The sequence below is a fragment of the Ascaphus truei genome, chromosome 10 (genome assembly GCF_040206685.1).
Source record: "Ascaphus truei isolate aAscTru1 chromosome 10, aAscTru1.hap1, whole genome shotgun sequence".
In the NCBI taxonomy this organism is placed as follows: domain Eukaryota; kingdom Metazoa; phylum Chordata; class Amphibia; order Anura; family Ascaphidae; genus Ascaphus; species Ascaphus truei.
This window is the reverse complement of record NC_134492.1, coordinates 24,002,354-24,027,214: the sequence shown is the minus strand read 5'-3', so window position 1 is coordinate 24,027,214 and position 24,861 is coordinate 24,002,354. Positions and strand designations below refer to the sequence as shown.

General features: G+C 43.5%; 1 protein-coding gene across 2 annotated transcripts; it reads right to left on the bottom strand.

Annotated features, from left to right (window-relative positions):
* Positions 1–368: 368 nt before the first annotated feature.
* On the bottom strand, positions 369–24,756 carry LURAP1 (leucine rich adaptor protein 1). Of its 2 annotated transcripts, XM_075616232.1 has the most exons (3): positions 15,064–15,286; positions 14,524–14,779; positions 369–1,577 (listed from the first exon to the last, which is right to left on the bottom strand). In XM_075616232.1, the coding sequence occupies exons 2-3, from the start codon at positions 14,737–14,739 to the stop codon at positions 822–824; spliced, it is 972 nt and encodes a 323-aa protein (XP_075472347.1). In that variant the 5' UTR covers positions 14,740–14,779; positions 15,064–15,286; the 3' UTR covers positions 369–821. The 2 variants fall into 2 exon arrangements, with proteins under 2 accessions (XP_075472347.1, XP_075472348.1); XM_075616233.1 differs by lacking the exons at positions 14,524–14,779; positions 15,064–15,286 and adding an exon at positions 24,605–24,756.
* Between the last annotated feature and the right edge of the window lie 105 nt (positions 24,757–24,861).

Below are 24,861 nucleotides of genomic sequence, written 5' to 3'. Positions count from 1 at the left end.
AAAAAGAATTGCATTTCCTTTCAGCTACTTTTTGTAAACCACTTCTAATCCTCTGGTTGTATCCCTTGTTAGCTGGATTTAACCTATGAAATACTCATTTTTCGTGATGTTTAAGCAAAGTATTCCCTTTTCCCAAATACAGTGAATCTCCATCTTTTTCACAAAGCTTTTCTTCAAATAGCATAAATGCAATAAAATAAGATATAATAAAAGAGGGTCTCGTTACCAAATTCTCCATGCTGCAAAAACATAATGGTACAGTATTTAGCAAAGAAAACACTGCAATTGAAAGAATAGTTTTTGGTGATATTCTAGTGCTATTTTTTGCAACTTTTCACTTTTGCAACCTTAATACAACACCCCAAGAATTCACTTCTAAAACAATATTTAATTCTGGAAATCACAGTATTTTTATGCGATCTTATAAAAATGTTGGTGCTTTTTTGGGCACAGAAACACAAATTCTTCCAAGGTGTCAGCAGATTGCAAACATTGTTTAACTCCTTATAAACACAGTTAATTTCATAAATAAAAACAATTAAAAGATGTCTTTCTTTAGGGAGAAATCAGCACAAAAAGGAGTGCACTTCTATCTTCAGAAATTGATGGCTTTCAAAAAGGTGGTCACATGGACGTCCTACAAGGACTAAAAATAAGTCAATCCTCATGGTCTCTGCAGGATTCATTTGTTCTGCTCAGGTACTCAGTGATCATGGATACAACGCCATTCTGGGTTCCAATAACCCCGAGAGTAGAAAACCCAACACAAGACAAAGCTACTAATTCTGTGAAATGCCTGTTGTTGCAGAGCCTGGACGCTGTTACAAAAACGTCACATCATCCTGAGACTGAACCCACTGCCAGTGGGCATCATATTCCAAGTGGAGTTTGCTATTTATTTTGCATTTGTCTAAATCTACCTTGCCATTCTGACCCAACTTTATTTTAGTGCTACTTTTACTCGGCTTCTCTTCTGTTGAAGATTTGAACAGAGTCGGCACATGTTTGCTCAAGCCATTTGCCACTGGTACCTGACTGGTGCTGGAGGCTTGCAAAAGTCCCACCTGCTTAGACATCCTGGTTTTGTCTGCAGTATTCTTACCAATGCTAGACATGGTCATGTAATCCGCTCTGTAACATTCCTTGTCTGTTTTGGCTTTGTCACGTTCCCCTCTTGAGTGAAGTGTGATGGGTCCAGCAAAGCCCTCACTTTCCTGGTCCACCCTGTCCCTGTCTTGGTCAGCATAGGCCAAGGAGAGGCCCTGGCGATGTGGGGTGGAGGACATGATGGGCTCGCTTGTGCTCTGGCTATATTCATCCATGTCATCAGCAAGAGTATCCAGGTAGCTGCCAATGGAGATGCTGTCCAGTTTGTCCGTGGGGTCCTGCAGGCTGTTCCAGCTCCCGCGACGAGATGTTTCTTGGCTCTCTGCCAAACTGTACTGACTGCTCGTCAAGCTGCTGCAGCGACTGGCGAGGTTTCCCTTCTCCTCCAGGATCCATTTTACAGCCTCAATCCCCTCGTTAACAGCCAGCAGCTGCTGGAGGATCTTAACATCAATGGCTCTCAAGCAGGCCTGCAGGACAAAGCACAAGTTCCCAAGTTACTTTTACTCCCAGCGCGTGTGTGTATGTGTGTATGTGTGTGTGTGTATATATATATGGAACCGTTCAGAATATATATATATATATATATATATATACATATATATATATATATATATATGTGTTCGACAAACCTATACATTTGCTCGCCCCGGGCGAGTGGATTTAACCCCCTGGCGAGTAAATATTGGCCCAAGCAGCACACGTTTGGTACTAGGTGGCGAGTAGATTTTTTTGTGTGGCGAGTAGATTTTTTGGTGATTTGTCAACCACTATATATATATATATATATATATATATATATATATATATATATATATATATATATATATATACACACAAACATACATACATATATACATACATATACACACAAACATACATACATATATACATACATATACACACACACATATGTGTATAAATGTGTATGTAGACACAAACAATTTTTTTTCTTTCATGGCAGTGAAACAGTTACAACCAACAAATCCTCCTCTCCAAGGAAAAGGAGAATTTATTATTGAATAAGAAGCTTTGGTGGCGACAACCCCATCTCACTGGGATTATAGACTAGGTCCTCAAAAAGTCCACAATCTGAACGGTTCCACTCCACAGTGGGAGAGAAAAAGCTAGTTTGTATTTAATATCCAGGGGCAAACAGACAGCTTTTGAATTCACACAAAAAAAGATGCCGGCTTCAATGAAAGTGTAGTGCACAATCCTGCAGAACTCTCCCTTTCAGCATCCTAGTTCCAAACTCATCTCACAAGTGGTCCTCATTGTATCTGCCTAGGAGTCTCCCATTTGGAGCAGATACAAGGAGGACCACTTTTTCATGTTTTTAAATGTTTCATGTCTTTTTCATGTTTTTAAATGCTGGAATGATAAATACAAGTGGAAAATATGTCATTATATTTGCCTCCACTCGCCATGGTAAAAATATAAAGAAGGGGTATTTATTGAATGCTTTGCTGCGATTGGCAGGAAACCGGTCAAATGGCCACAAAAATAAAAGGAAAAAAAAGAACAAAACTAGCTGGATAACAAGATACGGGAATAAACCAATTGTGCGAATGTGAGCAGGATTCAAAGTGCTATTAAAGAAGCGGTGATACCGTATCCGATTACAAGACAAAACAATGCTTTTAAACAAGGGGCAGATAGCGCTGTACACTGCGTACCTAAAACATACACTAAATATGGCTGCTATAAAAAAAAAAGTGGAGAGACCTTAAGCGAAAATATGTATTTTACTAAAGTAAATACAGGTTTGCAATGTACAAAAGCAATGTTATACTTTTACTTAGTACCATCAGATTTTTTGTTTCATGAAACGGCATAATATACAACGTAGACCTTTTTCCTAAACACCGAACTCTGCATTATTTCTGCCCCTCTTTCCCGATAGCTACTCATGTTTTGCAGTGTACCTCCATACAACACAAAATAACAAAATATTCCCGATTACTGGTGCATCTCTGAGCGAAGGCCCATACTATGCCAAAAGGGCTTAAACCCCACAATCTTACACCTTATGCTAAAAAAAGATGAAATAATGCCTATTCTTGGACTAGAAATTGAAGGAGGCTGTTATATATTCCGGTTGGGGGAGGGGGAAGAGAAAGGTAACATTAGTAGAAAGGCCCCTCAAATACTTCCCAGGAGAGGCGAGCCTTTACATTGAATGGGGTTTCATGTAAGTAGTAAGAGGGAGAGCTTCAGACAAAAGATGATCAAAGAGAATGCAGCTAAACGCCGAGACAAAAAGTAACAGGTTGAAGGTACAACTTCTGTTACACAAACACTGATCACTAATACCCAGGGCTACAAGACACCTCACTAGAATGATTCTTCCGGGGCAGTAAAGAAATAAGCACAAAATCATTGATTAGGAACTAGCACTCAAAAAAAGAAAGATGTGAACTCACATACTATCTGCAAGTTGGCTTATTCACAACAAGAATATCAGGCACATGAGGCTATTTTATCCCACTCCTCACACCACACGTTTCGGGACCACCTGTCCCTCCATCTGGCAGGTGTCGAGGTTTTTCTACAGTAAAGAAATAAGCACCAATATTTACCTATTGTGCTGTGGACTCAAGGGGACACTAATGTTTCCATCATACGCTATGAATCATGTGGAGAAGTATTCAACTTCAAAGCGCTCTTCAGACTCTTGCAGTGGGATTTCTTAAACCTTCAGTGTACTGTAGCTATCCTTCAATGGTTCTATAACAATTGGACTAGTGTCATGCATGGGATTACTGGACATCAGAAATATAACGTAACTTCCAGGAACCAAACATACACAAGACAATCTTTTATTGTGTAACAGGATGATGATATGAACACCATTAATTATATATAGCAGGCTAACAAGCTTTCATGTTCGTTTAGCTTTTGAGGGAGGGATCTCGCTGAATAGGAGTATAAAATTCAGCAGGGTGTATAAAATAGACATTTATTGCAGTTGGTCATATTTATTGCAGTATCATTCTGAGTACTCACAGATAGGACTACAGGTTTTACTGTATGTGCGGGAACTCAGAGGAGTAAAGTTTAGATCGTTCTTTTTTCTTTTTTAGGAATAACAAAAATGCCATCTAGTGATTATTAAATTATAAGTAACAGGGCTGGAATACTATCTGGGTGTGGATACAAGCTTTTTCGACCATATATTTTATTGAAAGCCAAATTATTTTTTGTAGTTTATATGCTGTATAAGTATTTCCCCAAGGAGGTACCTCGGGGAAAAGACAAGAGGGAGTGTCTCAGCAAGTAACAACACTGACTGGCACAGAGTTTGAAGCAGGGGAGCCTGGTTCAATTCCTGGTGTCGACTCCTTGTGACCTTGGGCAAGTCACTTTATCTCCCTGTGCCTCAGGCACCAAAAACATAGATTGTAAGCTCCACGGGGCAGGGACCGGTGCCTGCAAAATGTCTCTGTAAAGCGCTGCGTACAACTAGCAGCGCTATACAAGAACATGCTACAGCTCAACCCCGTTATAGCGCGATCCGTTATAACGCGGTTTGAGTATGGACCCCGAATTTAAAAATAAAAATAAAAAAGTCATGTTTTTTTTTTTGCACACACACTGCACACACTCACTGCACACTGCATACATTCACAGCACACTGCACACACTCACAGCACACTGCATATACTCATAGCACACTGCATACTATTTATTTATTTATAAAATATTTTACCAGGAAGTAATACATTGAGAGTTATTTCTCGTTTTCAAGTATGTCCTGGGCACAGAGTTAAGACAAATAATACATGGTTACAAATACAGTTACATAAATGAACAGGGTATACATTATATACAAGACATTGCATGCACAGTTAAAGATAATATATATTATGGGCGAATGAAACCGTTACAGACCAGATTAAAATGTGAGACAGCCTTAGATTTGAAAGATCTTAAACTGGTGATGGATGTGAGAGTCTCTGGTAGGTTGTTCCAGTTTTGGGGTGCACGGTAAGAGAAGGAGGAACGGCCGGATACTTTGTTGAGCCTTGGGACCATGAATAGTCTTTTGGAGTCTGATCTCAGGTGATAAGTGCTGCATGTGGTAGGGTGAGAAGCTTGTTCAGGTAGCTGGGTAGCTTGCCCATAAAGAATTTAAAGGCAAGACAGGAAAGGTGAACTTTGCGCCTAGACTCTAGTGATGACCAATCTAGAGTGATGTGTGTTATAGTTGCATTGGAGAACAAAACGACAAATTGAATTGTAGAGGGTGTCAAGTTTGCTAAGGTGGGTTTGAGGTGCCGTGCCATATACTATGTCTCCATAGTCAATAATTGGCATTAGCATCTGCTGTGCGATACGCTTTCTGACCAGGAGACTTAGGGAGGATTTGTTCCTGTAAAGTACCCCTAGTTTGGCATAGGTCTTGGTTGTCAGGGTATCAATGTGCATTCCGAATGTTAAGTGGGAGTCAAACCATAAGCCCAGGTATTTAAAACTAGTGACAGGGGTTAGGGTGGTGTTAGTGTTGGTTCTAATATGGAGCTCAGTCGCTGGAAGCATTAAGAATTTAGTCTTGGTCCCAAATACCATTGTTGCAGTCTTGTCAGTGTTTAAAAACAGTTTGTTTTGGGAAGTCCAGTTTTCGAGTCTCAAAAAGTCAGACTGAAGTATGTGTTGAAGGTCAGAGAGGCTATGGCTGTGTGCATATAGGATTGTGTCATCTGCATACATGTGTATTGAGGCTTCCTTACAAGCTGTGGGAAGATCATTAATGAACACTGAGAAGAGTAGGGGCCCCAGAACAGAGCCTAGCGGGACACCACAGGTGATATCCAGGGGGTTGGAGTTAGAGCCTGAGATGGACACATGTTGGGATCTTCCTGATAGGTAGGACTGAAACCAGTTTAAAGCATGCTTCCCTATTCCAGAGCTCTGGAGTTTGTTAAGCAGGATAGCATGATCAACTGTATCAAAAGCCTTTGCAAAATCTAGAAATACTGCACCAGTGAGTTGTCCCCGTTCCATTCCACACTGGATTTCATTGCAAACTTTTAGCAGGGTAGTTACGGTGGAGTGTTTGGGACAAAAGCCAGATTGGAATTTGCTAGGGAAATTTGTCTTGGTGTCGTAGTCACTTAATTGGGAGTGGACACATTTTTCCATGACTTTGGATAGAATTGGGAGAAGTGAGATTGGTCTGTAGTTTGAGACAGTGTTTTTGTCCCCACTTTTGAAGATTGGGACAACTCTGGCAGTTTTCCAGGTCTTAGGGATATGGCCTGCAGACAGGCACTCACAGCACACTGCACACACTCACAGCACACTGCACACACACACAGTCAAATACACACACACACACACACACACAGAGACACACTGTCTCTTTAAGGGAGTATGCTCTCGCTAGACGGAAGCAGAAGCAGGAAGCAGAGACAGGGAGAAGAGCTGCCAAATGCCGGGTGAGTGCTGTGTGCTGATGCCGCTGCCCCACCGGGTCTGGGAACGCTGGGAGAGTTCTCAGCTTTCCCCCTCCGGCAGACACAGTACCACCACAAAAACAAATGTAAAAAAATCGGCGGCCATTTTTTTTCCGCGACCCCGTTTATAACGCGGTGGTCGCGGTTGGCCCCCGAGGACTGTGCTATAACGGGGTTAAGCTGTATTATTATTATTATTTTTAAGTGGGAGTATGGAGTTGGCCAAATAGGAACTAAATATTACATCGTATGTTCTTCCGGTCATGAATCCAGTGTGCATTTAAGACTTGCCAAGAATGACCCTTTGCAAACATGTCACATATACACGCACAAAGTCACAAATACCCAATGCTTTCTCAGACACAGAGAAATAAACCTCAATGTTGGAATGACTGCAACACATTCAGTGAATTGTTAAAAGGAAAATGTCCACATCCTTAGCTATATCCAATATGTACAGCTGTTTATTCCAAGATACAACAACCCAATGACCCGTCGACTGATTCTCATGGGAGTGGAATGATATAAAATGCATGGGAAAGTTATTCCTTTCACCCCTTGAGTGATATGCACAGAGGCTCCCAAACTATGCTTAGGACCCGGAGCCAGACTATGTTATGGATAACTGATTGCAAAGCCTAACTAATTAACTAACTAGTTTCACTTGTTAGCATAGAGGCTTCTACAATCAATTGTGATAAAGATCTGCAGAGTACTGCAGTATTGAATGCAGTGGCAATTACAAAGCTGTATGATCTCTCAGAGATAATGTACTAAAGTGTTTGGCTGTAAACTCTCTAAGACAGGAGACCCTTCTCCCATTACTGACTAATAGGTTAGTGTTGCAATTCTGTATTTCCCCTGTTTCTTCAACTCTGCACGAGTTGTATAATCCAAGGTCTGAATTTGCAAAGCTGTGTAAACATTTTGGGTGGTGCAGAGGACAACGCCAGCTAAACATGGCAGATTAGGCACAAAAAGAAAACCGCGCCAGTTATAGGTGCAACTTGTGAAACATCTTATAATATGTACGGCACTAACTCTCTCCTCCAATAACCACTTCACAAAATTCTAATGGAGCACGTGGAACAAACTGGGCAAAAAAAAATAAAAAATTTGAGAAAATTGATACACCTAGATACAGTGACAAAAGTGAAAGTGAAACAATTTGAGCAAGTTTTGGAGTAAGTTTGTGATACCTTATCCAAATCTTCCTTTAACTGTGGATGTGACATTGATGTATCTCCTTGCAGTGCATCGTAATTAACTGTAGCACTAACTAATTAAAATGTTAGATATTACAGTGCTGAGCAATTCCAGTTTACTGCAGCAATCAAGAAAGTGCCTTCCCCATGACTGCAAGATAAGCACAGACTGCAGGATGTCAAAACAAATACCTATAACCCAGCTCTGCAGCACTGGAGTTTCCATATCTGTATCTCCACCACAGCTGAGAGCTATGCAGTCAGGCATCAGCTTCATAGCCACATCAAGCTCCTGTCTTCTCCCATACTGAGCGCTGGATGGGATCAGTGCTGCCTGTCAGCTTCAACTGTATATTCACGATACGGTATATTGGGAAAAGTGACAGGACCTCAGGTTGAGGCTATCAGCTACTCATTCCGCATGGTCAACTCTTGCAGATGGTGTCTTAGCCATTCAGAGCCAGAGGGGTGAGCAATAGAGATGTTCCCTTGACCTGGTGATTTGGTTCTGGATTATTGAGGAATATGTGAATTTGAGCTATAGCCAGAGATTATAAATGTATTTATATATTAAGAGAAAAAGAGACCCACATCACTTGCCTAAAGATATTCAAAATATCATTTATCTGGCAAATAACATAGTCCTCTCTCTAGCTTGACAAAGGACTACTTTGGTCCGAAATGTCGCCCATTGTTCCTATGTTGTTATTTGCCAGATGGTCCAAATAAATTATATTTTGAATATCTTTAGGCGTTTGCTGCAGATCTTTTTCTCTGTACACTCCTTTGGACCAGTTGGTAACACCATCTCTCCTATTGTTAATGTTTGATTTCTAACTAAAATATATGTTTAATAGTTTCTCAAAGCTACGCTCAAAGGCCAACTTTGAACAGTATATCATACAGCAGTGACTCGATTATGGCATAGGTTCTCAACTCTAGTCTTCAAGATGCACCCACAGGTTTTAAGGATATCCCAGCTTCAGCACAGGTGGCTCACTCAGTGGCTCAGTCGAAGACTGAACCACTCACTGATTGTGCCACCTGTGCTTAAGCAGTGAGCCCCTGATTGAGCCAACTGATCTGAAGCAGGGATATCCTGACCTGTTGTGAGGTCTTGAGGACTATAGTTTAGAACCCTTGGATTGTGTGTGTGTGTGTGTGTGTGTGTGTGGTGGTGGGAGGGGGGGGGGGTTAGAACTGAAGGAATCTTATAAACGGGTAGAAAACTAGGATTACAGCCTGCTTTTAAAAATAATAATGAAATAGACCTATTTTGTCAACTGGGTTATGAAAAGAACTTGCAGAAGTCACAGTGACCATCTGTGCGTAATAAAACAGTTTGCAGGTAATAACACCATCGCGGATATTTAAAAGAATACCTGCAGATTTGAAGATGTATGATAAGAAAAGTGCGACTCTACCTTCAGTCTTTCCCCTGTGCAATTCACATTAGTGGTTACACATTTCACCTGGTTTCAAATAATTTTAGTGTCGCCCCTTAACATGTCACAGGACAAGATACGGATTACTTGATTCAAGTGTAAGTCGTATTTGAGTGTTCCTTAAGTTCAAATGACATTTCATATGTTAGTTCCTAAAGGAACCAGCAACTTCTCTGTAGAGGAGTTGCACAAAAATTCATCCAATTGCTCAGTGATATTAACTACTTCTCTATCATTGTTAGCTTGTGCTTCATTATTTAATCACATTTTTCAAAAGTAAGTCCTGGAAGCAAAAATAGCAACTCATATAACTTAAATACATCCAATATGTGCACCAATACAATCTGCACACTGACAAGTGATTAGCTAAGTTGCCGATTGATCCGTTCTCCTGTAATCGATCGCTGAAGATTCGGCTCGGTGGGTTCTTCAAATCACTGTTAGGGCTGCAGAACAGTACCCAAGATGCAAACTTCTGCGTGGAAGATCATGTTACCAGGCAGGCACTGGATACAATTGGTGCACTGCTAGAGAGGGGGCAAAAGGGGTGTGCCAGAGCCTGTCTCAGAAGAGGAAGGGGATGTGACTTTGTAAATGGTTGCTATAGAAACAGAAATGCTTGTTACATTAGAATACATTAAAAAGATTTTTAATTTTTTTTATTTAATTTTTTTATAAATACCACAAGTATTTTCTCATAGTACAGAACTAATTTATAAAAAGCGCACACACACACACACACACACACACACACACACACACACACACGTAGGATATTGCTTGAACTGCAGCTTTAGCACATAGTATGTGCTGTTTTTTGAGGCCATAAGAACACCCTCAGTGAGTGAAGCACGATGCAGCAATTTTCATGTTCATAATGAGAGTTATCCTTAGGACATTTAAAAATGGCCCGTCGGAGCGGGCAGTCTAGGCAGTGTAGCATGACATTTAAACATGTGCTTATTGGAGCGCGTACTGTCGGAGCAGGGGTCAGCGTGGTGGACATTTTTCACGGCAAAGTGTCAAGTGCCTAGCTGCTATGTGGCTAGGTGTCCTGCCGGCGGCATTTTGGTTGCGGCCAAAAAGGTTCTGGACCGACTCTTAAGGCTACACAGTGCTTTGCCCCTCCTTAGGCCGTGATTATACCAAAAGTTGCGTGCGGCAATGCACGGGGCGCCGCCGCACGCCTGAAAAACATTAAGAAAACCAGTAGAAACGCTCATGCCCGTTGCGGCGTGAGTGCCGCGTGGAACTGCAGGGCGGACGTCTCCTGGCGCGTCACGTGAGCAGTTCCAGCCAATGAGGACGAACCGCTCACAGCCATGCCTCCCTGTCTCCACTTTGCAGTTTCCCTGGTACAATCAAGATGCCGCTCAGCGGCAGTGTGAAAGCGTTATCACTGGATCGCACTGCCGCTCCACACTTCTCGCTATACACCTGCCAGTCTCTTGCGTTCTGCTTATGTATGTCTCCTGTCTACCCCCTTTTGGATCTAAAGCCCTCTCCCACCTTAAACCTTTTTCTCACTGACTGCCCCACTGGAATGCCCTTCCCTTCAACTTCCGACTAGCACCCTCCCTCCCCACCTTTAAGGCATATCTTAAAACACACCTGCGTAATGAATCATATGGGTAGCGCCGTGGCTGATACTATACATCTCATGCATGGACCTTGCCCCCTTGCAGGCGCACTTCACAGAACACCCTCCTACTGTCTCTGTACATTCTCCCTACTTACCACTTAGACTGTAAGCTCTTCGGGGCAGGGACTCCTTTTCCTATAGTTACTTTTATGTCTCAAGCGCTTATTCCCATTATGTGTTATATTATTATGCCACCCGTATTACTGCTGTGAAGCGCTATGTACATGTATGGCACTATATAAACAGACATAGATACATTTTAGGCTTAGATTATACAGCCTGCGCGCCCGCTCGCATAGCCTCCTGCAGCCCCAGCGATCTGTGAATATGGCTGCAGGAGATTGGGGAGGCGATCTGGGGGCGTCACGAAGCTGGTTTGCCCTCATTGGCAGGACCAGCTCACGTCACGCGGCAGTGCTTAAAAAGACAAAAACAATTTGTCTCTTCAAATCGCGGTTGCGCAAGCGCACTCCGTCGTGCGCACGCGTGCACAGGGAGCGGCCTCATAGACAATAGTCAATTTGAGGTTGGCGCGCGAGCACAGGCTGTAATCTCAGCCTTAGGTGTGCTACCTGGTATCTCTCCATGTGTTTAAGTGACTATTTGAAGATACAGAATTAAGTGGGTCCTCCACCAACTAGTTCTCGGATTCTCTCTAAAAAATGTTTGGGTCAAACAGTCTGACTTTGCAAATTTTTCATGGCCGCAGATTTTGCCTGTTTTGCAAATTTAGCCAAAAATGTTGTAACTTGTAACCCTTTAAGAGTCCAAGGGGACTAGGAGGCCTTTTATGTCAGTGTGTTTCAGTCCCGTGCATGCAGTGATGAGGTCAGAATTACAAGGGATCTCCTAAAGAGCACAGGTAGGGAGGGGTGAGTGCGGCAAACTTTCCAGTGTTTTACTGCCATGATTACAAAGGGAAAATCTGATAGCTCTTTGACGTGCTCTGGTGAAACACCCTCCTCCCTGTGACGTAAACTGCTTGTGGGTGAAGTGCAAAGCATGCAGAGCTAATGCTAATAAGGGCGCTTAACGGCAAAGCTGGCCTTTAACCCATTCAGTGCTGTGAAAAGCATCACAAGCCCTATGCGGATCTTATGTTCATACACCCTCTCTATACCAAGTTTAATGCTCGTTTCACAACTGAAATCATGTTCTTTAATAGTTTCTCAAATCAATAAGTAAAAGCAATCACTTTTTCAGCATGTCACTGGTGCCAAAGGGCCAATGGACCTGCCATGTTGTTATATCCCAGACAGAAGAGTGTTTGCAAAGCGGGTTTCTCCCACCAAGGAAAGTTAGGAGAGATCCCCGTCCAAGCTAAGGAAAAGTACCTGCATCACTGCAGTGTTTATAACTCCCCCAGGAAAACATTTCCATTCCATTGGGAGGAAAAAATGGCTGCTAGTGACATCCTAACCAGCAAACCAACCAGTAGCAATGTCAGAAAAACGCACACACTTTCCCAACACTCGTGTGTTTCAGAGATGTCACCTTTACTGAGACAGCAAATCTATGTGGGGGACATTTAACGAGATCACACTAATTTTCGCTTAAAACCTTTGCCGGAGCCGCCAGCAGCAGCTGAGAAGGGGTTAGTATGGAGAAATCCTTTTTTTTTTTTTGGTGTCACTTTGCTCTGGTGTCAAAGGCTAAAGGGTTTGAGGCCGTCACACACCTGTATACCCTTCCTCCTTTTCTCACTCAAAATAAATAAATACAGAATGCAGACTGGTTTGCTAATGATTTATCATGAAATGTAACTCAACTACTAAGCAGTTAGAATATATCAAGGAGAAGGCATGGCTCAGTGCGTAAAGACACTGACTATTTAAACAATGACAGAGTTAGCAGCAGGGAACCTGGTTCAATTCCCCATGTCAGCTACTTGTGACCTTGGGCAAGTCACTTTATCCCCCTGTGCCTCAGACACCAAAAACAAATTGTAAGCCCATCTGGGCACTTTGTCTGTAACAATTATATGTACAATTCTGCTTACCATGCACTATATTGTTATTGTGAAATGTGAAACACTTTGAGTCCCATTGGTAGAAATGCACTTTCTGAAATAAATACATTTATCCCAGATGCAGAATCTGAGATACTAATAGTATCTCTATTTGTCTATTTCATACTAATAGAAGCAATTAGGCTCCACACTTTGAAAGTCTGACTTTACAAATTGAGCAAATCTGATGCAGTACTAGTGAGCTACATAAATACTGGTGCAGAAGAGATTATGCAAACTGCATGGGTTCTGGCTTCTTGATAAATGACCTGCTCCTGACTTTGGAGCGGGGGCAGGAGGGTTATAAATAGCTTTATTGATTTTGTCATTTACAGTAGGATGAGATGCCCATCTGCCTCTGAATTAGAACTCTTACAGTTATTACTCACTGCGAGGAAAAATAGGCATTGCTTGCATCTTAAAAACCACTCTCCCCCCCCCTTTAAATTAAACCGTTGTATTGTATAGTGATAACAAGTATCTCTGACCTTCCTCAATGTCTTCGAGGAAATACAACTTTGATCAGTCAAGACGTGCAGGGCAGCACCACTGGACAATGATTCTGCAGTCTGCCTATGCACTAACCTTAACCCTTTCACTGCCACAAAGGCCAGCAATACTGCAGAGCAATGCGATGAAGCTGGCCCTTCTGCAGTGTGGGTATAACAGGTGTATTCCATGGTAGTGATGTCAGTGAGTCAGGTTTAAGTCACTTTGGATCTGGCAGATTTATATGGAGGTTTGGTTAAGGACACAACCGATGACATTTTACAAACCCCACTGTAACATGTGCATCTTGTATGATGTTTCTCCAAGTCACAAACAGTCAGTCAAAAATGGTGTCTATTCAAAGTGCCTCTGTTAGCGTAATTAATATTACAATAGCTAAACGTTGTCTAAATCAGGTAAACAGCTATTTGGGGTAAACGGCCAGGGTGTGAAGATTTTGTTAGATAGAGCAGGGGCGCTCAACTCCAGTCCTCAAGACCCCCGAACAAATTAAGGATATCCCTGCTTCAGCACAGGTGGCTCAATCGAAGACTGAGAGACACCGATTGAACCACCTGTGCTGAAGCTTTGATATCCTTAAAACCTGACCTGTTGGGTGGTCTTGACGACTGGCGTTGAGCACCACTGCAATATAATATCCCTAATGAGCACGTTGAAAGCAGATTTGGTTTAGTGTTCAACTCACACCTACAGAGCAGGAAACCGGCTTTGAATCCCAGTGTCAACTGCTTGTGACCTGGGTCATATCTCTATGTGCCTCAGGCAGAAAAATAAATATTACACAGTGAAATCTTCAGGGCTGGAACACTAAGTAACGCAGGGCACAACACAGCACTGCGTACAAATAACTTTAACCCTTTTGCCATCAGAGGCAACAGCAGATCTGTCTGGCAGCAAAAGGGTTAGCTTAGCTGTTGCTTTAAATGAATAAAGTGTTTTTGAATACGAATCGCTTTCTTTCTGTATAAATTGTAAGCTCCTAGGACTAGGGGCGCTCACTGCCAGCTGCACATTCCTATGTAAGTGATTTAGTATGACTGCCAGTGGCTGGCACACATTGCAGTACAGAGCATGCTGGTGCCTTATAAATAAAGGACACTGATAATACAGCTGACCGGGCACATCTGTCTGTGGGGATTGGACTCACCAGTTCCAGTTTTAAAGCCTTGATCTTGTCTCCAATCCCGTGGTCTCCGCTGTCCATCACTCCCTGCCCGCTCTCCCCCAGCTTCTGCACCGGGTCCTCCCTCATCCACCTGAGCAGCCCCTCAGGGGTCTTCCTTCCCACCTTGGCCTCCAGGTCCTTCAGATCAGGGGTGGGTTCCACGCAGGTCCCCTCCAGCCTCCCTGCTGCCTGAGCCATTGCATGGGCAGTTCGCTGTGCTCCAGGGCTGCTGCTGCTGCTGCAGTGAAACGCCGGGAGGCAAAGGACAGGACCCAAGAAATACTCACCAACATGCAGTCACCCGAACTGCCACCCCTGTGCCACTGTGACAACACAGCCTGTCACCTTGTGCAGACCTTCCACGCGTGTCAGCTTTCTGCTGATTTGGGGCTATTTACAGGTAAATAGTCCAGGGCCATGTGCAGTGACAGGGATCAATTTAAATCACATGGATCCCCCTCCCATTTTTTTTTATTTTTATATAAAATGTTTTACCAGGAAGAATACATTGAGAGTAGTTACCTCTCCTTTTCAAGTATGTCAGGCTGCAGATCACAAGTTTAAATCCCACACAGGCTGGCTAAACTGCAGTGTGGGGTCCCCCCCCCCTTTCCCTGTGCTCTCTCCCTGCTGGACCTGCAGATTATCCCAGTGCTGAGAGTTTAGAGTGCCCCTCTCCCTCCTCCTCTCTCTGCCCCCATGCTCAGCTGTCGCCTTCCACCTGCATGAATGAAAACACTGCGGAAGGACAAATTGCTACAGCCCACATACCGTGCTCTCTGGAATACACGCGCACTCGCCTGGTTTGATCATTCCCACAGCTGTATCCGCACATCCCTTGGGGCGTTTAACCTTTAAATTGCACATACTTAATATTGTGGAGCATGCATGTGAAAACTGCCTCTAGGGAGATTTAATAGCAAAAGAAAGAAGACCTCTTCATTTTTTTTTTTTTACATGTTACAGTTCTCAGCTAAAGTAAGGAAAGGTTGTGGAATTCTGTATCCGGCTTATCGCCCCTCACCTCTGCATAGCAATAGATTTTATTTGATAATGTGGGTGAAACATAGGAAGTGGATACTATATCTCTGGCGCCCCGCACATAACCCCAATATATATAAATATATAATAATATAATATATAATATTACGCCATATGTCTTTATTTGTTTTTATTTATATATGAATCTACTTCGTTTGGAGCACATCCCTAGACCTCATCCAGCTACTGGTCCTGGTTGTATATATCCTTTTTTTTATATATATATATTGGGGTTATGTGCGGGACGCCAGAGATATAGTATCCACTTCCACATGTTGTTTCTCTGACCTGGGGGTCAGTGATATATCACAGGCAGCCGCCAATCATTTACACTGTATTTTAGACCAGAGTGTTTACACATTTTTGAATTTTAGCGCTACCTTTCTCTGTTTTTCTGAAACATAGGAAGAAATGAAACCTGTGATGTCCAAACCTATTTTGATGTATATATTATTTCTGTAAGGTTTGAATTAAATAGATCAGCATCAGAATAACCCTTTTTCACAGCAATGCCGTGGCAGATAAATATTAACGACCCCCTTTTTGTTACACGGTTAATAAAGTGAGATGCTATCAAAGCTAAAGTGTTCTATTGACCTGCAGGGATGTCCAGCTTCTTCGGCACCAGCACTGCGTGCATGCGCGCATCGGAGCACCAATTGGCGTAGGCACCAGTTTAAGGCTTTGTCCCCAGCGGCTGCGACTGCGTGCGCGACGCACACCAAGTAAAGCCCTCTATGGGGCAGGACCCAGTCGGCGTGTGTGCGTGCGCGCACAAAGCGCGATCACCTTTGCCAAAGACCAGATTTTTATCTTTTGGTGCGGCGGCCGAGAGGTGGCCACGTCATGGCGGTTCAGCTAATGAGGACGAACCAGTTGAGTGACGTCATGGCCACGCCCGCCAAAAATCTTGCCTGTTCTTCTTGACGCGCGTCCCATCGCGACCCGAGGACCGCAGATCGCGGCTTAAACTGGTGCGCGTGCTGCTCGGCGCTCTGACTCACGCGTGCAAGCAGTGACTGGGGCCGTAGCCTAAGCCGCTATATGCAGTCCTAGGGTCGAAAAGAGCAGGCACAATTTGTGGCGGAAGCGCGTCCATGACGTCACTGAGCTGGTTCACCCGCATTGGCTGAACCTCCGCCATGACGTGGCCACTTCTCGGCCGCCGCACCAAAAGACAAAAATCTTGTGTTTTAGCAAAGGCAGTCGCGCATCGCGCCATGTGCGCCCACACGCCGACTGGGGCCTGCCCCACAGAGGGCTGTACTTGGTATGCGGCCCGCAACAACCGGGGATGAAGCCTTAAGTGGAGGGTCAGTCTTCTTATCGAACGGAATGCTAGAAGTCACATGGTTACCTACATCTGAGACACATTCACTAAGCACCGACTTTAATAGCAGTTAGCACCATATCGGGGTACAATACCCTGCATCAGCGCTGAGTGAATCTTCTTGTATCTCTCTTTTCCTCGCTGTCTGTGTCTCTCCACTATCTGTGAAACCATCTTCCCCTTCCTAGAAGATCCCATCTCTATGTAGCCTCACAGCATATTGAGTGGGGACAATTTGTGTCTCACACAGACAGCACTGCAGGCACTATGCATGAGATGTCCATTTCATTTTAGCTGGTTTCTTCTCCTTCCTGTCTGCTTTCACTCACTGCACTGAATCTGAACTTGCTGAACTGAATCCCATGGTCGATGCATACAGTGTGCACACCGCCAGTTGGCCTGCCTTGGTTTTGCACTGCAGCATACATACAACTGAGAGCTTGTTATCTTAGGCCGCGTTTATAGTGGATACACGCGCGCCTGTTGCTCGAGCGATTTGTGCTCATACTGTTTGCCCAATGGGGAGGCGTGGCTGTGACATCACGTGAGCGTTATTTCTCTTTTCAAAAATCTGCCACGCTCTTAAACGCTCGCGCGGTCACGCGTACTATGGGCCGCCTCATAGACAAGAGGTCTGTTGTTCACGCCACGCTCGCGCCCACTATAAACGCGGCCTAAATGCTTGATGTCAGCATTGGGATATGAATTTGCTTTCTCATGCCAGCGCCAGGACCCTAGCCACAAGATCAGTGGTGGTTACATACACATAGCCACAAGATCAGTGGTGGTTACATACACATAGCGCTTATCTCCTTAGATCCGGCTCCAGAAAACTGCTTAAAGTTCCATGGCTCAATAAAAAAAAATCTGGTCACTCTTCCGGGAAAATTAACCGAATATCTCAAAAATGCCTCCTGTTTACGTTCTTTTAAGACTTCAGCTGTTTCCTACTTTAAACATGTTTGTAACTGTATTTTAATGGTGTCAACTTATGGTTTTGTTCCAGGACATACTTGAAAACGAGAGTGGGACTCTTAATTTATTTTTTCCTGGTGAAATGTTTTATAAATAATATACATGCATATATTACTCCTTTCTCTCATTTTAGGAGCAGTTTCATCTGATCAGAATAAAAAACGGAAGATTGTAAGCTCTTCGGGGCAGAAACTCGTTTTCCTAACGTTCCTTTGATATCTGTAGGATTTATTCCCATTATGTCTCCTATTACTTTGTCACGTGTGTTACTGCTGTGAAGCGCTAGGTACATGGATGGCGCTATACAAAGAAAGATATACTGTACATACATACAAGAGTGAATGTTTATATATTTGATAGATATTAAATATTTATATATGAATGCAACTACTGTTTCCCCACAGGGCCGCACTGCAGAATACCTTGTATCTTATAAATAATATTAAGATATTTCTGATCCACTATGCAGAACTTCACCTCTGAAAATTGCTCCTAAAAGGTTCAGTTACTTGCAATCTGCAATTGGGTAACTATTAGTGAGAACTTTACTTGGGCTAAAAGCATGCCTGTCCTAACATATGTACTATTCAAGCACAGTTTCCTTTTTGCACAGCACACACTGGGCTAACACGGCTTCCGCAATCTAATTCTTGCAGCCCACAGAAGGCGAGAGAGAAAGTGCTCCTTTAATGACATTGTTATGTGGCGCTGTCAGTGTGCACAGCACTGGGAAGGACAATGCAGACAATGAGATCCCAGGGGACTCAGGACGGGCCCTGTCTGGAGGGCAGCTCTGACCTTTTTTTTAGCTTCAGTGATGCGAGGGAGAAGTTGCATAGATCAGACTGCCAGTAATTTGCAATGCAAATGAGAAGCATTCTATCTGGGGCCCAGTTCTCCGAGCTGACAGAAATCCACAAGCGCTGATATAAGTAGGTCATCCTTCTCTGTTGGTTGCAGCACTTTGATTTATGGAATATAGCTTATCGAGAAAAAATAAATATATATATATATTTTTTTTCTACAGAACGGGGATATGGTGAGTCATAATGTTACCACCCATGCAGTCTATTGTGTCAGATACTATGGGGCAGTTTATCAAAGTCTCCCAACATCAAAACTGGGGGGAAATCAGCATCATTTTAGCAAAGAAATAAAATCCAATTACTTTCAATTACATTTATATTTCATTTTTATGTCAAATAGTGTCAAATGAAAGATTCACCAAGATACATCTTGTTTTAGAAACATGACAGAGAACATCTGACCTACCCCCTCTGCTCATACACATTAAGATCATGTATAACATTTTATAAATACATTTAAAATATTCATGAGATTTAACATGTATGATGACCTGTAATATTTGAATGTCCATTTAACATTCTTATTACTTACAACAGACAAATATATATTTTTTCTTTATAAATACTTTTCCAGTTACATACTACAAGCAACCTATGACCAAAATAAAACCTCACTTTTAATAGGTTGTTACAAGTATTATATGATTGTGAATAAGAATATATGGTTCTATGCATGAAACTGCATAGAATAGCACCTTGGCATGTAACAGTTGTCTCACAGCAATATATGTTAGTAACAAAGCAAAATAAAATGCAATTAGCAGCCCCAGGTGCATGTAAATAGCAAATCCTGTTCCAGTCCCATAGAGTTACTGCATTCTGCAATCTAAGGGGTTGATTGTATACTGTAAATGTTGGAAATGCATCACTGCCTAGAAACAAATGAATTGCTGGCAGATAAGGATCATAGCCCAAGTTCCTACCTCCTATGAAACTCAGACAACATTTGATCTCCGGATTTAGACTGTATATCCCTTTACTACTGTAACCTCCACCACTACTGGTGGAAGATCCCATATGATGCATGAATGTGTTGGTTTGCAACTAGCTGCAAGCTTCTCTGGCTTCAAAGGGGTTAAAAGCAGCTATGCAAGGACCCAAGAAGTGTCAGAACCTTATTCTAAAGATAAATCCCACTTCCTTTTCCAATGTAGCATTCTCCTAGCAACCACAAGCAGGGACGTGTGGGGGAGGATGGTGCAGCTGACTGGGGGAGCTAGGGAGAGAGTCAGTGTCTGTGCAGCCTCTAAAATATTAATTATACATCTTTCTGGAAGCTGTTTGTGGTGCTCTGGTTTCCCCGGTGACTGTGAGAATGTTTTCTCACCCTTTATCTGTGGGGGTCCCTGGGAAGACTCTGGTGAGCTCTGCACTCAGCAAGGTTCTCTTCAGATGCTGCAGGGGTTTCCCTAAGGCCTCGGCCATGTTACGTGCTTGCTGGCGGAAGCGCGCTGAGGCGCGCTCCCGCTCAGCACTGAGCCCCTACAGCCGCAATTAGAGCGGCTTTAGTAGGGGCTCACCTGCGCTTCCACGCGCTTGCGGAAGCGCAGGTCTTGGGGGAATTTAAAATTCCCCCGCTTGCCGGCGAGACAGGCCGGTCACGTGAGCGGTTCGCCCAATGAGGGCGAACCAGCTCCGTGACGTCACTGGCCCGCCCCCGGCCAGTGACGCGCCCGCCCCCGGACCGCCCCCGGACCGCCCCCTGACGGCTGCTGAGAGCGCTTGCGGTAAGCAACCGCAAGGCCAGGGAAAGCACCCGTTTTCCCTGCGCCTCAGCGCGCCTCAGCACGCCAGCAGGGACCGTGGACTCGGCCTAAAGCATTTGTGCACAGGGCAGGACTGGAATTGCAACGGAATTACTACAATTCAGCAGCACAGAGCCATCAAGTCCTTCTCCTGGGTTTGCATTCTCATTACCCAGAATCCTTGGCTGCAGTGGAAACATTGTTTGCTAAGAGATAATGGGGAAAGACAGGGTTGCAGACCTGTCTGACACATGCAAATGCCCTCTCAAGTGGTATTTTTATTTGCTGTATTTTTTCCACATAACATTTTAAATGTCTGGTTAAACCCACTTAGCAGCTTCACATTACATATCCAGCAACCAACCTTGCACTGATGAGATCTAAAGGTTAAAACTGCTGACTGTGGGTAGGTTTACTAGCTATGCACTTTTTTTTTAAATCCAAGCTGTCATAGAGGTCCATGTTAAAATGGATGAGAAGTAAAGTGACGCATTGTGAGTGCTCATTTGCATGTCATTACCCAGAATCCTTTGCTGCAGTGGAAGCACTGTTAAGTGACAATGAGGAAATACAGGGTCCCAGACCTGTCTGAGACATTCAAATGGTATTTTTATTTTCTGCATTCTCAAAAAAATCTTACAAATGTTTTACCCTACAGTACTTACACTTCTGTATCTCTCTTATTTTTTTTAAATGAAAAACATAAATTGAAAATAATGTTACCCTTTTATTTATCGCTGCCAGTGGTTTACTTTAAGCCCCTTTGAGGTGAAGCCATTTTAGAGACAAAGGGGGTTATCCATTAAACTGTGACAGTGCTGACTAGGGGGGCACTGTCACATGAAAACTCTCATGGACCTCAACCCCCCAATAGGTTCTTTACCACATTCATTCATATGTTTTTTCAGGACAGGACATGCCCAGTGCTAAAAGCCAAAAGGTGTGAACTGAAATCCCAGATTCCATTAGCGATGCCGTCAGGCATGTAAGGGCTGTTATATACTGTTTGCGGCCGTGCGCGTGCCTGTGGGAAGGCGCGTGCACGTGCCGCATGCTTTTTGTGTGTATGCTGTGAAGGTACTGTGTGTTTGTGTGTTTATGTGTGTATGTGTATGTGTGTGTGTATGTATGTGTAATTTATTATTTATTTTAAAAAAAAAACATTGCTAAAAATTAAATATTTATTAAATTTGTGCAGACACACAAACACACACACACACACACACACACACACACACACACAGTACACATATACACACACATATACTGTATATACATTTCAGCGCCGGTAGCGGCGCAAAATCATTGTATTCCCCGTCTTCCCCGCTGTCGGCCGGATGTACGCTCACTGCCGTGCGCGCACGTGGCCCTTGTATAGAAGGGCTGACTAACCTCAGCCAATTATAAGTGCCGCACGCACGGCGTAGCGCACATGGCCACTATATAACAGCCCTAGCACTTTTTTTTGGTAGACTTGTTTCTATGGGAATTATTACAAATTGCAGTTCTTAGTCTGAATAGGGCGAATGTTTGTCAATGTATTGTTTGCTTCTCTGTGTGGTACAGGCCCCTCTGGCACTGAACAGGTTAAGAGGCACCTGAAAAAATGTTTACCTCAATATTGCTCGGCAAATGGAAATCACTGGATTTGAAAGTGAAATGTGCAATTAGAACGAAAAGGGCAAAATGAATCAATGGCTCTGGTTATCTCCCGCTTCCGTCCGCACGCCACATGGATGCAAACACTGCCTTAAGGCTGTCTGTTCGCTCAGCGTGCGGACGCCTCCGCACGGTCTGCGGTACCATGGCCCCAGGCAGGCTGCTTGCTTAGCGTGCGGATGCCTCCGCACGGTCTGCGGTACCATGGCCCCAGACAGGCTGCTTGCTTAGGCCTCGTTCAGGGTGCCAGCTGCAGGACTCGGAGGGAGGGCTGGAGGGAGGCAGTGCTGCAGTTTGCTGGGCGATCTGTGTTTATCCCCCAGCAGACTTTTCAGCGTTGGGGAGGGGGCGGGGTTACACACAGCAGGGTAAGTATCGAGGTTGCAGTCATGAAATCATTCTGAAGAATGATTTCATTGGCTGCCTAGGTCCCTGTGACGCTGCTGCAGCTCCAAAAAACGAAATTTTCATTTATTGAAACTGTAGCCAGCTTCAACTCCTGGCTTCGGAGACAGGGCGGTTGCTACCCTGACAACCAGTATTCAAATTGAATACTTTGTTTCTCACGGCAGCACGCACGGCAGCACGCCCTCCCTCCGAAGCCAGCACCCTGAACGAGGCCTTAGGTACACCTTGCCTGCAGGTAGACCTTAAGGAAGAAACTTGTACAGTGTTGTACCATATAGCAGGTGGCAAACGACTGCAGTGCCATCTTGTGGAGAATAGCTGCAATTACATGCCAAAGGAAATGCATACTCCTACTCATTGTTGGTGCTAAACATGAAACAAGATCTTGCTACAGACTTTCAACAAATAAAGAAATAGAAGCAGAGCACTTGTAAACCAGCAGAATACATAATGATCTTTAGGTTGGAGAAACAGCTTTACTATTTCATATCAATTGAATGGAAGCTGATTAACTGTGCGCTTTTCTACTTCTCACTATATTGATAACCAGAGAGGTGATGGCAGAGTGTAAGGAATGCGAGCTGCCCCTGGAAAAGTCAGATGTGCTGTCCTGTCTCACTTTAAACATGTTGTTAATGAGGTGCACATCTCATTATCTTTCCTGATCATTTAATTATATGAAAGTGAAAAGGAGTGAGAGGATAATTCAGAGAAGGAAGCGTTTCAAGAAACGAGTGTGGGAGAGAAAGAATAAGAATGAGAAAAAGAAGAGATACAATTTATAGGGGCAAACAAAAGAAAGACGGAGCAGAGCTGGTTAGATGCAGTATGAGTGTGGTGCTGACAACCCCTTTCATGAATAAGGCTGCGCTTATAGTGCCTTGCAATGGCGACGCGACGTCGCTCCGAAACAAATAAATTTACTCCGTCCCAAGCACTTATAGTAAGCGCGACGGAGCGTCTAAAAATTTTGAAGCCAGGTAAATGTGATTTTTTGGAGACAGTCGCCACATGTGACTGTCTCTAAACCAATCAAATTGCGCGGCCTGCCCCTTTTAGTCACTGGCCTTGTCGCTAAACGTAAAATTACAAATTGCGCCGGTGGCGACGGGTGACGTCATCGGTTGCGTCGCCGTCTCCCGCACTATAAGTGCGGCCTAAGGCTTTCACACACATAGCAGTGAAGGGGCTACAGGTAGTCCTCGTTATCCAACGTTTCACTTTACAATGAATGGCATATCCAACACTTTACAATGCAACCTAAGGGCCGTTATCCGACGCCGGAATGCGTTATCCAACGCTCACCGCCCCTGATTAACATGGGACTCACTTTACAACGGTTTCACTATCCAACGCTACTTGCAGAACGGATTCCGTTGGATAACCGAGGACTGCCTGTATTCTGAGTTTGTATCATTCATGTATGTATGTATATCTTTATTTGTATAGCACCATCCATGTACATAGCGCTTCACAGCAGCAATATACTTGACATAATAATATAACACATAACGGGAATAAGTGCTGCAGACATAAAAATAAACTTTAGGAAAAGGAATCCCTGCCTGAAGAGCTTACAATCTATGTGGTAAGTAGGGAGAATTTACAGAGGCTGGAGGGCGGTGTTATGGGGTGTATGACATTTCAGTCCAGTTCCAGTTTTCATACTCTGGTCCCGGTGTAAAGCAAGAAGGAGGACTGCATATGACAGAGGACCGGTATAAGAACCTGGGCGGCCATATTTTCTGTCCACATGAAAATCAAATGAGGCATACTACTGGAGAGGTTTGTTTATAAAAATAGAAAAATATTCTGTGATATTGCACATTTATTTAAATAGGTGGAGAGAGAGAATAAATCTGTATTGTTTATCAATCTAATGCAAAAGAGTACATTGTGCAGTTACCCAGAAGTCCTCAGGCAGCCACAATTTACTGAATGATATTTTGCATCTTGTGGATCAAATGTCCACTCCCCTCCCTTTTTTTCCCACAGTGAGTGCTTGATATAGGACCTTTTGGGGTTCTTCTTAAACCTACCTTGATAAAATGATTTGTAAAACTTCCCCTGAAGAAGAAATCCTTTTCTGGGAGACAGTTGAAAAATAAGAAGTGTTTCCTCATAAATAAGGTCAGTATGGAAGGAGATAGATTTTTAGCCCTACAGTGCTGAGACTTTGTGTTACAAAGTAACTTACTTGGTGCAGGAATAAAAAAAAATGTACATTTTATTATCAGCAAATGAGCTCATATAATAACCCACGTGACCTGGGAGAGCTCTCTGCCGTTTGACGTAA